Genomic DNA, 14,745 nt, shown 5'->3' with positions numbered 1-14,745 from the left:
ATGTAGCTACACATATAGCTACATTAGTTATAATCAGAGGAAATGATATCCAACACATGTTCAATTGGCATATAAACCAATGTTGTCAAAGCAGCGGTTCATGGCGGTTCGCCCGAAAAATAAAAAAAATCATGAAGAACAATGTAGAAACACATCAGAGGAACAATGATATCCCGAATACATCATTGTAGAAACACATCAGAGGAAATGTAGCTACACATATAGCTACATTAGTTATAATCAGAGGAAATGATATCCAACACATGTTCAATTGGCATATAAACCAATGTTGTCAAAGCAGCGGTTCATGGCGGTTCGCCCGAAAAATGCCACAGGTATATAGCGTATCGATATGGCGGGATATAGCGGTCATTAATTAAATATATAAAATAATATTTATATATTCATATATAATTCAAAAAATTAGAAAATAATAAAAATATAACATTAAAAACTCTAAAAACATGTAATAAAGCATAAAATAGAAAACAATTATATAAAAGTCTAGCAATTAAAGTCTTTAGTTCAAGTGTTCAACAAAACATAAAACCATGATAAGCTCAATAGACATCAATCATCAAACTCAACATAGTCTTCTAGCTCATCATCATCACTATCATCGGCATCCATTTCATCTTCATCCTCTTGATCTCCACTTACACTATCCTCAAATTCTTCCCTTTCCAATTCTTCATCTACAAGAGCAAGCCTTTTCCTTTTCCCTTTTCTAGGTATGATAGGTTCTTTTTTCTTAGAAACTCTAAGACAACTTGAACTAGATGTAGAAGATTCTTTCCTCTTCTTTGACCTAGTATATGTCCTAGGCTCTCCAACACCCGAAGCCTTATACACCATGTTCCAATCAAGTGTATCATCGTCATCATGAACCAAATGATTACCACCATCAATATCATCGTCGTCATCATCCAACTCCCCAACTAGCCACTCATTGCACTCATCAATATCATCGAGAATAATAGGATCAAATTCATCGGTTGCACTAAGCTTGTTCCTATCATGCAATTTTTGGTTATATTTCACATAAACCAAATCTTGCATCCTCTTATGCTCGAGCCTATTTCTCTTTTTGTATGAATCTACAAAATAAATATAATTAATCACATAATTGTTATTTATAAATATTATTAGAAACTAAATCACTATAAGTACAGTAAGTAATCTTTAAAAAAAAGTACATTAAGTAGTAAAGTACTAACCTGCTCAAAGACACTCCAATTGCGCTCACAACCGGAAGCGCTACATGTCAAACTTAAGATTTTGATTGCAAACTTTTGCAAAAGCCTAGTGTCTTTCCCAAACATAGACCACCAAGTAGCTACACAATCATATATGTTTCCAAATTAGAAAATAGAATTCAAAAATTTTTAAGGACTAAGTTTAAAGTTTCTCACCGGGATGTACAATCTTCCTTTGCCGTTGCAGCCTCGGTACCAAAGAAGTCGCCTGCGGCGTTTGTGTACACATTCAACTGTTGAAGCACCCTATCTTCCTCTGCTTTTGATGTCGCCAATCGATTAATACATGCATATAACCCTTTAGTCACCACACCCTTTAGTCACCACACTATCAAGTTCAACTCCCTGTTATCATAGAAGATGCTTGGATTCAGAAAGTATCCAGCTGCATGCAATGGCCTATGGAGTTGACAACTCCATCTTTTATCAATTATCTTGAAAACATCTTCATATTTTTTTTCAATCCCATTGAAAGACTTCTTGATCGCCTCTTTCGCCTCTCTATTGCCTCATAGATGTAGCCCATCGCTGCCTTCTTCTCACCATCCACCATTCTAAGCACTCTTACAAGGGGACCCATTATTTTGAGAATGTAGACGACATTATTCCAAAAGGAAGTCTTCATGACGGTCTTTGTTGCTTCGATCCCCTTCGCCTCCTTTGATAGCTTGTTTTGCATCCACTCATCACAAGTAAACATTTTCCTAAGGTTCTCCCTTTCCTCTTGAAGCCTTTGCAATGATAGATAGGACGTAGCAAATCGAGTGATGGCCGGCCTCACTAACTCCTTGTTTGTGGTAGTCCTTAACAAGTTTAAGGACTAACCATGACTATAAATATAGCCAACAAGACTAATACATACTCCTCTTAATTGTATTCTTAATCACGACAATCTTACCAATATCTTCGAGCATTAGGTCTATACAGTGTGCCGCACATGGAGTCCAATAAAGATGCTCTCTCTTTGCCATCAACAACTTCCCGGCTGCAACATAATTACTCCCGTTGTCTGTTACTACTTGGACAACATTTTCTTCACCAATTTCATCAACCATAGAATCAAGCATCTCAAATATTTTTTCTCCTGTCTTCACAATGCCAGATGCATCAATAGATCTAATAAATACCGATCCACTAGGAGAATTAACTAAAAAGTTAATAATACTCCTCTGTTTCCGATCAGACCATCCATCTGACATAATCGAGCAACCAACCTCCGTCCATACCTTCTTCTTTTTCTCAAATAATGCTTCAGTATGTTCCATCTCTTTGTGCAAAAGAGGAACTCTGATGTCATGATAGCTCGGAACTGGCAAATTCTTGTCAAATTCTCCAATTGATTTAACCATCCGATCAAAGTACGGCAACCGAATAGCGTTGAACGACAAGCCTGCATGATACCAAAACCGAGCAATATCCTGGTGGACTAGTGCTACAGCTTTTTTATCAAGAGATTCTTTCACATTCTGTTGCCTCATATTCTCTTTGCTTAGTTTTCCAGCACTTGCAGCTGCACCCCTTTTCATAAACGCATCCATCGGCCCTCTCACTACTGTAGCATCTTCATCTGCATTGCCAATGCCACTCGTACTATCAGTACCACCAAGATCGACAAACTCTGTATACTTCGCAAAATCTGAGCTTCCAAAATTTTTTTTGGATTGGAAGTGATCCCAAAGCTCATCTCGCACCTGTTTCGGACAACTAGGACATGGGGCAACCTTTCCTTTCTTGCCCATCAGATGCTCTTTTGCTCTTGTGATGCCCCTGTTCATCTCTTTGTTGCAAAAGTTGCATTTGACTTTACTAGTCAACTTTTCATCAATGGGAGAACAATACTTCCAACCCGGATCAGTTCTATTCGAACATTTTCCACTAGTGGCAGCTGTTGAAGCTTCTCCATGAGACATTCTTGCAAATAAAAGAAAACAATAAAACATAATAAGTTAACAAAATCCAGAATATTTGCATGCTCTTGTTTATCACACAACCTAGCTGATGATATCATTACTTTTTAAGTTTTTATACATTATAGAATGGGTAAAGCATGTAATAGAACCACAAAATAGAAAAATACCTTGTCGGAAAGCTGACTGCTGGTCGCTGGACTGTTGCTGGAAGGTGCTCGGCTGCTGTAGGTGGCGGCGGCTCGGGGGTGGCGGCGTCAAGTGGCTGGGCGGTGGCTGAGTCAGTGAGTGGGGATGATTGTGAATAGGAGGGGCTGTAGGGTGCAGATTGTGAATAGGAGGGGCTGTATGGCTGGGCGGTGGCTGAGTCACTGAGTGGGGCTGGAGGGTGTTGGCGGGTGCTGGCTAGGCTGCAACAGGCGGCGGCAGATTGGGGTTGTGGAATTAGGATTTAGAATTATTGGGGTGGGCTGATTGGGTCTATGCAAAATTAAATTAAAAAATAAAAAGCCCAATAACAGTCAAAATTAGCACCAAAAAGTCAACATTGGGCTAAAATACCGCTATTGCGGGATATGGTAGCGCTATGGCGCCACGATCGCCACGGGTATGGCGGCCGCCACAAAAAAATGCTACGTATCGGTGTGGCGATAGCGTTTTCATTAAAAACTGATATGCATTTAGAAACAATCAATTTTTATTTAGCTTGAGTAGTTATATGGATTTTCTCGACAAAAAAACGAGTCACTAAAGATGGGAGGACTTACAGAGTCGGTGGCACCATCGGATTCCGTAGCCCTCGTCACCGTCGCCGTAACCGCCGCAGAAGATGGGAGCACTTGAGAAGAATCGCAGATGGGTTTTGCCAATTCGTTGGATAGAGTTTTGTTTCAATTGATAGTGAATTTTGGGATTTGGGGATGGGGGATAAGTGTAATGCTTTTGTTTATTAAAATAAAATAAAATTTTCCATGTCCCCAAACACTCACCAGCCAACTCATCTTCCACGTCAGCATAAATATCGACATTAACACACTGCTTAGCTAGAATAACCGATATTGGAAATCGGTACTCGAAGGTAAAGTTCATGACTTGTAAAGCAACATTTATAGTTCACGAAAAAACTAAACTTTTGTGAAAGTTCATGAATTTTCAGGCAATTAGCCCTTAATAAATCTGCAAAGTATAAACTAATTTCCAAACTAAAAAACTTTCAAAATTTATAAGATGATTTCAAAAATATAGAAGACAACTTTACACCAAATTTGGAATGCCCAAGCTCAACATCTAAATATCTAATACTATATCTCGTTTGGTAGAAATCTTTATAACAATTTTGGTAAAACTTCATTACCACTCCATATATTATTAGAAGATAAAAACCTTACTAGAACTAGGACGCGGGCGACAACAATGGCACCTAGCAGCGGACTCCAGCTCTCCAACGATGAGCGGCAGCGATTTCAAATTACAAGGAAAATGGAAAGAAAGTAATGTGAGGGAAATAGAGAAGTTGGAACTAGTGGATTCGGGATTCACTAACCTTTAAGGTACCTAACACTAATGAATGAATTATATTATACTCTCTTCGTCCCATAAAAATAGCACATTTGAAACAACACAGGTTTTAATGTTTAGTTGGTAAAAAAGAGAGAGAAGGAGAAAAGATAGTGTACGTAGTGTTAATGGATTGTGAGATCCACACAATTAGTAGTGTTTAGTTGTTTATTCTAATTTTAGGAGATGGCCCAAAATGGTGAAATTAATCCAACTCGAAAAATTTCTGTTCAGAATGAGTCAATTTTTGGAGTTTAACTAATGACACAAATCCAGTCAGGCTTAACACAAACACATTAATTGTGTGTGTGTCCGTGTCTGATTGTCAGACCTAGGTTTGAGAGAGTAAAATTGATTGTTTATTTAACTAAACAACATCGTCATAATATGCACACCTGTCGCTAAAAACGAAGTTGACATGTTAATATAATGTCAACTCAATGTCAACCTTCACCTATAAAAATGTCAAGGTGGGACACATAATCGGAAACGGAGATTTAATTTCATATTCTCATTCATCTATTCTATGGTTCACAGTTTTGCAGAGAAATTGCCAATAAAATTCAAGTATGTTAATCCCCTCGAATTCCGATGCCCTCTCACAAAAAAAAATCTCCAAAATGCAAGACACACATTTTAGAACATAGAATCAGAAGCAAGAGAAAAGGCACAGAGAATTTTAGAACAATTCATATAGTGATCAGTTATATATGAATACATAAATATAGGGCCAAAATTAGATATGAATCTGCAAACACATAAATCAAACGGTAGAGTTCTTGTTTAATAAAGCACGTAAACTGAATCACCCACACACACATTCCTTATTTCTTATTTATGCATTTAGTCTAATTACTCAATCTCATATCAGAGGGCATCAGTAACGAAAAAATTCAGTAATTCAATCCGAGATATCAGCTTATTAGGAGTAATCGAGTGTAGTAATGAAGTTGATTCACAATTATTACCTTGATGTTCGTAGTTTTTCCAATGCCGCCCATTCCGACAAGTGCAATTGCTCGAGAAGATTATCTCTTCGATTATCAAATTGATCAGATAATCCAACCATCATTCCACCAAAATGAATTCTTTATAAAAATAGGTTGACCTACTTCCTGTCCATGAGATGGAGGAATGCCTTTCAACTTGAGAAAGGTTGGGAATGAGATTTTACAAGTTCAACGAATTCTTCGATGGTAGAGTAGACAACATATTTGGCGGCGGAAGAGAGGATATGAATACTAGGGCTCACTATATTTTTTCTAACTTGAATAACTTTCTAAGCCCAAAACACATCTTAAGCCCATGTTCTTTTATCTTTTGTTTGATAAGTTTTTATTTTATTTAATTAATTAAATCCTAATTTAACAGATCTTTTGGTACATTTAAGTTTTTCGTTATCTATACACTCTCCGTCTGTCAAGTCTGACTTGACATGTTTTGCTATTTTTTAACATTCACCATTTAGAGGCATACTTTCCCTTTTTTCCATTTATACGGAGTAGTAAATAGTGCCAACTCCATTAGATTATTTCTCCTCATATTATATTATCATGAAAGTTCGACTTCTAGTTTGTCCCATAACTTATAAAGTTAACTAATTAAATAATAACTTATGAGACTTTTGCAACTGTCAGATAACTTAAAATGTCCGGCGAGTACGTTACATTATTTTGTGAATGGCATTTATGTGGCATTATTTAATGACATGACATTCTGATGTTGCATTACAAAATTGAAAAAAACAATGCATTGGTAAGAACATTTTTATTTTAAAAAAACCACTAAATTTGAAAAACGATGGAAGGGGTGTTAAGACGACGTCTTTTTAAATAAACAACGTTTATATCCACGTAAGAAAACACAGGCATCCACCTCACCACATAATTGCTGAAAATTTTAAGTTATGGGATTTAATTAGCTAACTTTGTAAGTTGTGGGATAAACCAGAACTAACTAAAAGTTGTGATTTAATTGACAATTTTCTCTAACAACTTATCTATCTTTTGTCAAACTTATCATTTTAATCATTAATGCAACCTTTATTTTGCTCATTCATGCAGTTATTTTTAGGACTCATAAGAAATACGCAGAATGAATATGAAGAAGCCTTGTCTGACTTTTCCTGTAAAATATATAGCATGGCAACGACTAGCCCACTACATAAAAATGCGGTTTACCATGCAGGGCTCACCGTGTCCACGCAATATACCAAGCCGTTTCCAAGCATTTCCCGACCACGTAACAAAAATACAGGCACTTTTAGAGCACGTCGAAAAATGGTGTACTTATCAAGTAATGCAAAAGTTGTTTGACAATATTTTTGGTGGTAAAAGTTCTGGGGATAAATTACAACATTCCGAGCATCGATGGGCCCGGAAAGACTTTTAATTTTAGTTAGGTCTCAATGGTTAGAAGTTTGAAACCAAAATGATTGATTTTAGGATACATTTTGTTAAATTTTTGTTCCAAAAGATTATTAGATGCAATTAAGATGTACATATTTTATTATTATTGGTATCATGCACACACATGTGCGGTCTCATTGTACAGTGAATTTATCATTATTGGTAATGTTTATCTGTGTAATAACCTTGTTTGGTGGATTCAAGGAAAGTGAAACATGAATTTATGATACTATAATATATATAGCAAGGAAGGTTTTACTGATTATTTATTAGAATAAGCTACATCTCTGAAAATACATATGAAAATGGTGTAAACAAAGATGTAAATTCGAGTAACCCTAGCTAATATGATTTGATTATTTGATGTCTAACACCCTCTGGGAATTAGCCTTCATTAGTAACTGCAGAACTAAAATTATTGACAATATTATTTTTTTACCCATCATGGAATGGATTTTTTTTTTGTTCTTTTTTAGGATGACTCAGGTTATGCTTTTAGGTGTTATAAGATTATGGGTTTAGGAGAGTTGTGATTTGTAGAACTGAGTTTGGGGTATTTATGGGAGCCAGTGTCAGTAAATTTTGTGTTTGACTGCTTATCTCTATACCAAGAGAATTAAATTTACAAATTTAACTTTATTTACCGATTAAAAAAGAGAATTAAGTTTATTATCCCATCAGTCAAAGTCAAACCTTCCTCCGCATATATTGGCTAATGGATGGTTTTGATAAACATATATCATTTTCTTAGACAATGTTTTATACTGTCACGACCGCTCGGGGTGTTACATTTAAACATATAGTAAAAAAATAATGATAATGCATCTTTATGTATATAATATTACTATCAAGATGGTAAAAAACTAATGTTAATAATGGATTAACATTCATGTAAATTATAAAGTTTGGTATAATTCTGATTAGCCCATGATGTTTGATATCAGAATATGAAATTATAAATTTCATTTTTTTTCTTAGTTATTCATCTATATATAAAATGTCATTTTTAATGATGTTCAAATTGACATTGTGCCTAAAATAAGAAATGGAAAATGAAAAGTAATGAATGAAAAAAAAGTACTAGTGAAACAACCGTACCTCATAAGAAAAATTGAAATTTTATAATTTAATATTTTAATTTTAAAATTTTACAGAATTAACCAAAAATTTGAGATTCAAATGACTGCTAATCCTTAATTAAACAAACTTATCACAATTAGTTTTAGTATGGATCAGTTATTTCATTTAACAATCTTATTTCTCTCATTATAATCAAACAAAGGCAAATGAACTTTCTTGATTTTTAATATCATTTTCCAAACCCACAAATTTAGGAAAGACAACTTTATTTTCTTTTCCCCTATTTTTCAACCAATATGATTTGTGGATACAATAATGAATGATTTTCTATAAAGATACTTATCGCAGTTAGTTTTAAGGAAAGATTCATTTCATTTATTTCTCACATTTTGATACGAGAACCCCGACACCAGACGCAACAACAGAGGAGCCTGCCGAGCTGGAGCGTACCGAGCTGGAGCATGCCGAGCTGGAGGCCACAACAGCCGAGCAGCACGACGCAGCGCGTCCGGAGCCGAGCAGCACGACGCAGCCGAGCAGCACGACGCAATGCGTGAATGACCGAAGTGAAGAGTTGACTGTGACGAAGAGATCCTTGAGACCAAGAGACAAGCTCAAGGCGCCGAACAAGTTCAAGAATTAGCCGATTCTTTTTGTTTCCTTTTTATTTCTTTCCTTTTATGTTTTAGTATTTTTGAAACATTAATTTACTTATTGTTGAGTCGGGCCTGATTTATAAGCCCCGTTCGGGTTTTCTTTGCGGTTCTTTCCCGGATGAATTAGGTTACGTCGAACCGCCCTAGGGTTTCTAGTATAAAATAGGGTATTTCATCAACACATTATTTTTATGAATGAAATATTTTCCCTAAACCTATCTTGTGAAACAAGCAATTATCTTTACGTTTCTTGTTGCTTTGTGGAAAACGTCCACCAAATCAGCAAGGTTTTCGGTCAGTTTCCGCGAGCTTGTCGTGGAAATTGCTCGTGGTTCCGTCGAGAAGGAAGATCACGGAGCCGTTGCGGAGAACGTCCGTAACATCTGGTGCTTTCATCCCGATAACTCAACATCTTCTTGGTTACGTAATCGATGGCGGCGGAATTTCCGCATGCAGAGCCCTCGTCGGGGCTGCAATTGGGCCCGGCGCGGCAGAGGAATCCAGGCGACGTCGACGGGAGACAACCGCACGTCGACCCAGTCACGTTGGGGTTTGCGCAGTTGAACGCGCGATTTGATAAGATGGATCGTCGGGTCGACAACTTGGAACGTCGACCGACGCCGCAGGCAGAGGGCCTTGATCCCGATTGGGATGAAGCCGACCACGCGTGGGAGGATCACCGCGGGAATGGTCGGAGCGGCCGTGAGGAGTATGACCGTCCCTACCGCCAGCAGGGTCGGGGTCGTGGTCGCCCTAATCGGGGTGGCCGCGGAGATCGTTTTGGGGAGGGAGCGCTTCCAGGCCGAGGAAACCGCCCTGGTCAGCGTCGGGGCGACGCAGCGTACAGAACGGGTCGCCGTAGGGATAATTGGGACCTACCGCAGAGACACGAGGATTGGACGATGAGGGGTACGAGGAGCGCGGGCTAAACTGTTGGGACCCACCCCACAATCGGGAACGTCTTCCCCGCCAAGGGTCGGATTCCTCATCCGGCGTGAAGATGGATGCGCCACACTTTAATGGGGCAGACGCACCGAATTGGATCTCTCGCGTGCAATACTATTTTGATCACAAGCGGATTCCGGAGGCTGAACGCTTACACTATGTAGTCATGCTATTCGACCCCCCCGCTTCGGAATGGATATTCAATTATCGTGAGACGAATGGATTTGTGACGTGGCCAGATTTTTTGGACGATGTTAGGCATCGTTTTGATCCCCAGAGCTTCAGGAATTACACAGGTTTGATCGCCAAGCTAGTTCAGACGACCACCGTGGCTGACTATCAAGCGACGTTCGAACGCTATCTCAATAGGGTGACCGATTTATCGGAATCGGCATTGATTCCAATCTTTATTCAAGGATTGAAGCAGCCGCTGCAAGAAAAGGTTGAATTGCAGAACCCAGAGTCGCTAGCAGAGGCAATGGCATTGGCATTGCGTTTGGCCGCAACACACGAGGAACGACCGCAGCACAGGTCGTCATATCAACGTCGACCGTGGCCTAGCAAGGATCAACGGATCACCACGGCCCCTGTTTCTAACCAGGCCGCCGTGCCCCATCTACAGGAGTCGGTGGTCCGGGAGGCGGACAAATCACGAACGTTCCCGGTTAGAGTGTCGAATGCAGAAAAATCGGAGCGAGCCCGCCGAGGGCTCTGTTATCACTGCCCCGAGAAATGGGTCGCAGGCCACGTGTGTAAAGTCAAGTTACTGTGCTATATGGATGACGACGTGGATGAACCGCATGATGCAGGGGCAGGAGAGCAGGTTCCTGAGGAGGAACTAATCACTGCAGATTTATCGCACCTCCACGCCTTGGATGGCCGAGGGAGCTCCAAGCCGTTTATTGTTCGGGAACGTTGGGGGATACTACGGTCCGGGTATTGATAGACACAGGGGCGACACTAGATTTCCTCCACCCACGAATTGCGGAGATGCTTCAATTGGACCTGACTCCGATCAGACCGTTCAGGGTGCTAGTGGGCAACGGCGCATCCCTGCTGTGTACCCATATCTCGCGGGGCACGAAGCTCGCTATGCAGGGTAGTGTATTTGTAGTAGATCTTCACATTCTCGCTCACCATGGACCGGATGTGATATTGGGGATGCAATGGTTGGAATCCCTAGGGAAGGTGTCGGCTGATTTTGTCCGGAAAACGTTGGAATTTACTCAAGGGGGGCGGACAGTGTTCTTGCAGGGCTTGATGCCGAGCCCGAAACCGATTTCGCTTCACTCGTTGTACGCATTAACGTCACAGCCGGCCGACCACGAGTTCTATGAAATCGTGGCGATTGACACCTCATCCGAGCCAGTGTGCGCCGAGGGTCCGGAGGATTTTCCGGGGAACCTGCCAGCCGAGGTGCTGGAGGTACTGACAGCGCACCGGGCGGTGTTTGAGCAACCCCGAGGCGTCCCACCGGCCCGATCGTTCGATCACCGGATTCATCTTTTACCAGGGACGCAGCCAATCAACGTTCGACCCTATAGGTACCCCTATTTCCAAAAAACGGAAATTGAGAAGCAGGTGCGTGATATGTTGGAACAGGGCATTATTCGACATAGTCACAGTCCTTTCTCGTCCCCGGTATTGTTGATCCGCAAAAAGGACGGCACGTTTCGTTTCTGCATCGATTATCGTGCCATCAATAAGGCAACCGTTCCGGATCATTTCCCCATACCTACGGCGGAGGAATTGTTTGACGAGTTGGGCAGTGCGAAGTATTTTACAAAGTTAGATCTTCGCTCGGGATATCATCAAATTCGGATGAGTGAGGATGACATCTTTAAGACGGCCTTCAGGACTCATGACGGCCATTTCGAGTTTCTCGTGATGCCTTTTGGCCTTACAAACGCTCCCTCCACTTTTCAGGCGGCTATGAACTCTATCTTTCAGCCGCTACTCCGGAAGTGTGTTATTGTCTTCTTCGATGACATACTGATTTACAGCCCGTCCCTCGAACTACATGCCCGGCATTTGGAGGCAGTGCTGCGGTTACTTCACGAGAATAATTTTTTCGTCAAGCTTTCCAAATGCTCGTTTTGTAGTGTGTCCGTGGAGTATTTGGGACACATCATTGACGACGGCAAACTCAAGGCCGACCCAGCGAAACTAGAAGCCATGTCATCATGGCCCACACCGAGAACAGTGAAGCAGCTACGGGGTTTCTTGGGTCTGACAGGCTATTATCGCCGTTTCATCGCTCAGTATGCAACGATAGCCGCCCCGTTGACGGATTTGTTAAAAAAAGAGGCTTTTCGGTGGTCCACCGAGGCCGAGACCGCCTTCGCAGCTCTGAAATCGGCAATGACCTCCGCCCCCGTCCTGCAACTGCCGAATTTCAGCTTGCCGTTTTGTGTAGAAACGGATGCGTGTGAGATCGGCATTGGAGCTGTCCTCATGCAGCTCGATCACCCGCTTGCATTCTTTAGTAAGAAATTGGGACCTCGCAGGAGAGTAGCGTCAACGTATCATAAGGAATTATATGCTATTGTGGAGGCCGTGCAAAAGTGGCGACAATATTTATTGGGGCGCGAGTTCATTATTCGCACTGATCAGAGGAGCCTAAAAGAATTGTTGCAGCAGGTGGTGCAGACACCGGACCAACAGCTGTACGTCCGGAAACTTATGGGTACAAATTTGTGATCGAATATAAGCGTGGGGTCACAAATAAGGCGGCAGACGCATTGTCCCGCCAGTATGACCCGCTGGGGGAGCAGTCCGAAGGACCCCCGACGGAGACCCCGCCCAGCGCAGCCGCGACGCTGATCGCTGACGACCAGCTACTGGTCACTCTCGCCAAGCCCGTGCCGGATGTAATGCGCGTGCTGCAGGAGGAGACCGCATCACTTCCCGACCTGGTCGAACTAACGGCGAAGATTAAGGCGGGTGACGCCCCCTCGCATTTATCATGGGCAGATGGCCTCATCTATTATCATCGCAGGGTGCTCGTGAGTGCGGAGTCCACGACGAGAAGGTTGTTACTGCGGGAGCACCACTGCTCGCCGGCGGCAGGCCATCCTGGCCACGAGAGAACTTTCCGTCTTTTGGCGGCGGGGTTTTATTGGCCAAAGATGCGTAAAGAGGTGGTGGCCTTTGTAAATGAATGTGTGGTGTGCCAAACGACGAAGTACTCGACGCGCAAGCCGGCAGGGTTATTGCAGCCGCTTCCGGTCCCATCGCAGGTTTGGGAGGATGTCTCGATGGATTTCATCACCGGCCTTCCACAATCCCGGGGATATACGGTCGTCATGGTGGTGGTGGATAGGCTCTCTAAGTACGCTCATTTTGCTCCCCTTCCCACAAAATTCGATGCTCTCCGCGTGGCTCAGCTATTTGTGAATACAGTGGTGCGACACCATGGGTTCCCTAAGACCTTGGTTTCGGATAGGGATTCGGTGTTCCTTAATGCGACCTGGGAGGAAATGATGCGGTTAAGTGGAACCAAACTCCAATTCTCTACGGCCTACCATCCGCAATCAGACGGACAGACGGAAGTCCGAAATCGAGGTTTGGAACAGTATTTGCGGGCATTTGTATCCGACAAGCCCTCAAAGTGGACGAATTTTCTACCATGGGCGGAGTTAGCTCTTAATTGTTTTCACCATTCTGCGTTGGGCACGTCGCCTTATCGCGCCTTGTATGGGCGTGAGCCACCGTCCCTGGTTGCATCCCCGCCATCGGCAAAGACACCACCCAACGTGGCGGATATTATCAAACAACGAGGTGAGTTGTTGGTCACCCTTCGCCGCAACCTCATGCGCGCACAACAGAGGATGGCAGTTGTGGCAAATCGCCACCGACGCCATGCGGAATTCGAAGTAGGTGATGTGGTTTGGCTTAAGCTACAGCCCTACCGTCAACACTCGGTTGCCAAGCCTCTATCGGCTAAGCTAGCTCCAAGATTCTATGGGCCATTCGAGGTGTTGGAGAGAGTTGGTCCCGTGGCGTACAAATTGCGCCTTCCCGAGGGTAGTAGGATCCACAACGTGTTTCACGTAAGTTTGTTGCGCGAGTTTGTGGCAGGGGACGGCGATGTTGACGGGGTAAAGCTCCCACCAGAATTTGTTGGGAATAGGCCGGTGGCACGGCCAGTAGCGCTGCTGGAAGAACGCGTTAGTTGGCGCGAGGGCCGACCAGAGAAGCAATGCCTGGTGCAGTGGGACGATGATGCGTCCACGCCAACGTGGGAGCCGATTGAGGCGATTGGTAGGCAGTTCCCGGAGGTTCGCCTTGTGGACAAGGCGATTTTTAACGGAGGGGGGGTTGATACGAGAACCCCGACACCAGACGCAACAACAGAGGAGCCTGCCGAGCTGGAGCGTACCGAGCTGGAGCATGCCGAGCTGGAGGCCACAACAGCCGAGCAGCACGACGCAGCGCGTCCGGAGCCGAGCAGCACGACGCAGCCGAGCAGCACGACGCAATGCGTGAATGACCGAAGTGAAGAGTTGACTGTGACGAAGAGATCCTTGAGACCAAGAGACAAGCTCAAGGCGCCGAACAAGTTCAAGAATTAGCCGATTCTTTTTGTTTCCTTTTTATTTCTTTCCTTTTATGTTTTAGTATTTTTGAAACATTAATTTACTTATTGTTGAGTCGGGCCTGATTTATAAGCCCCGTTCGGGTTTTCTTTGCGGTTCTTTCCCGGATGAATTAGGTTACGTCGAACCGCCCTAGGGTTTCTAGTATAAAATAGGGTATTTCATCAACACATTATTTTTATGAATGAAATATTTTCCCTAAACCTATCTTGTGAAACAAGCAATTATCTTTACGTTTCTTGTTGCTTTGTGGAAAACGTCCACCAAATCAGCAAGGTTTTCGGTCAGTTTCCGCGAGCTTGTCGTGGAAATTGCTCGTGGTTCCGTCGAGAAGGAAG

General features: G+C 42.6%; 2 protein-coding genes across 3 annotated transcripts; both read right to left on the bottom strand.

The window, feature by feature from the left end:
* Positions 1 to 470: 470 nt before the first annotated feature.
* On the bottom strand, positions 471 to 1,563 carry LOC121765969. Its single transcript, XM_042162270.1, has 3 exons — positions 1,413 to 1,563; positions 1,218 to 1,336; positions 471 to 1,097 (listed from the first exon to the last, which is right to left on the bottom strand). Exon 3 carries the CDS (start codon positions 1,057 to 1,059, stop codon positions 571 to 573), a length of 489 nt encoding a protein of 162 aa, XP_042018204.1. The 5' UTR covers positions 1,060 to 1,097; positions 1,218 to 1,336; positions 1,413 to 1,563; the 3' UTR covers positions 471 to 570.
* A 197-nt stretch (positions 1,564 to 1,760) lies between these two features.
* On the bottom strand, positions 1,761 to 5,953 carry LOC121765966. Of its 2 annotated transcripts, XM_042162266.1 has the most exons (3): positions 3,931 to 5,953; positions 3,334 to 3,832; positions 1,761 to 3,167 (listed from the first exon to the last, which is right to left on the bottom strand). In XM_042162266.1, exon 3 carries the CDS (start codon positions 3,164 to 3,166, stop codon positions 2,108 to 2,110), a length of 1,059 nt encoding a protein of 352 aa, XP_042018200.1. In that variant the 5' UTR covers position 3,167; positions 3,334 to 3,832; positions 3,931 to 5,953; the 3' UTR covers positions 1,761 to 2,107. The 2 variants fall into 2 exon arrangements, with proteins under 2 accessions (XP_042018200.1, XP_042018199.1); XM_042162265.1 differs by having other exon boundaries at positions 3,334 to 5,953.
* Positions 5,954 to 14,745: the final 8,792 nt, after the last annotated feature.

Source organism: Salvia splendens, chromosome 14, assembly GCF_004379255.2.
Source record: "Salvia splendens isolate huo1 chromosome 14, SspV2, whole genome shotgun sequence".
Taxonomy (NCBI): Eukaryota; Viridiplantae; Streptophyta; class Magnoliopsida; order Lamiales; family Lamiaceae; genus Salvia; species Salvia splendens.
Note: the sequence above shows the minus strand (reverse complement) of the source record. Positions and strands in the feature narration are given on the sequence as shown.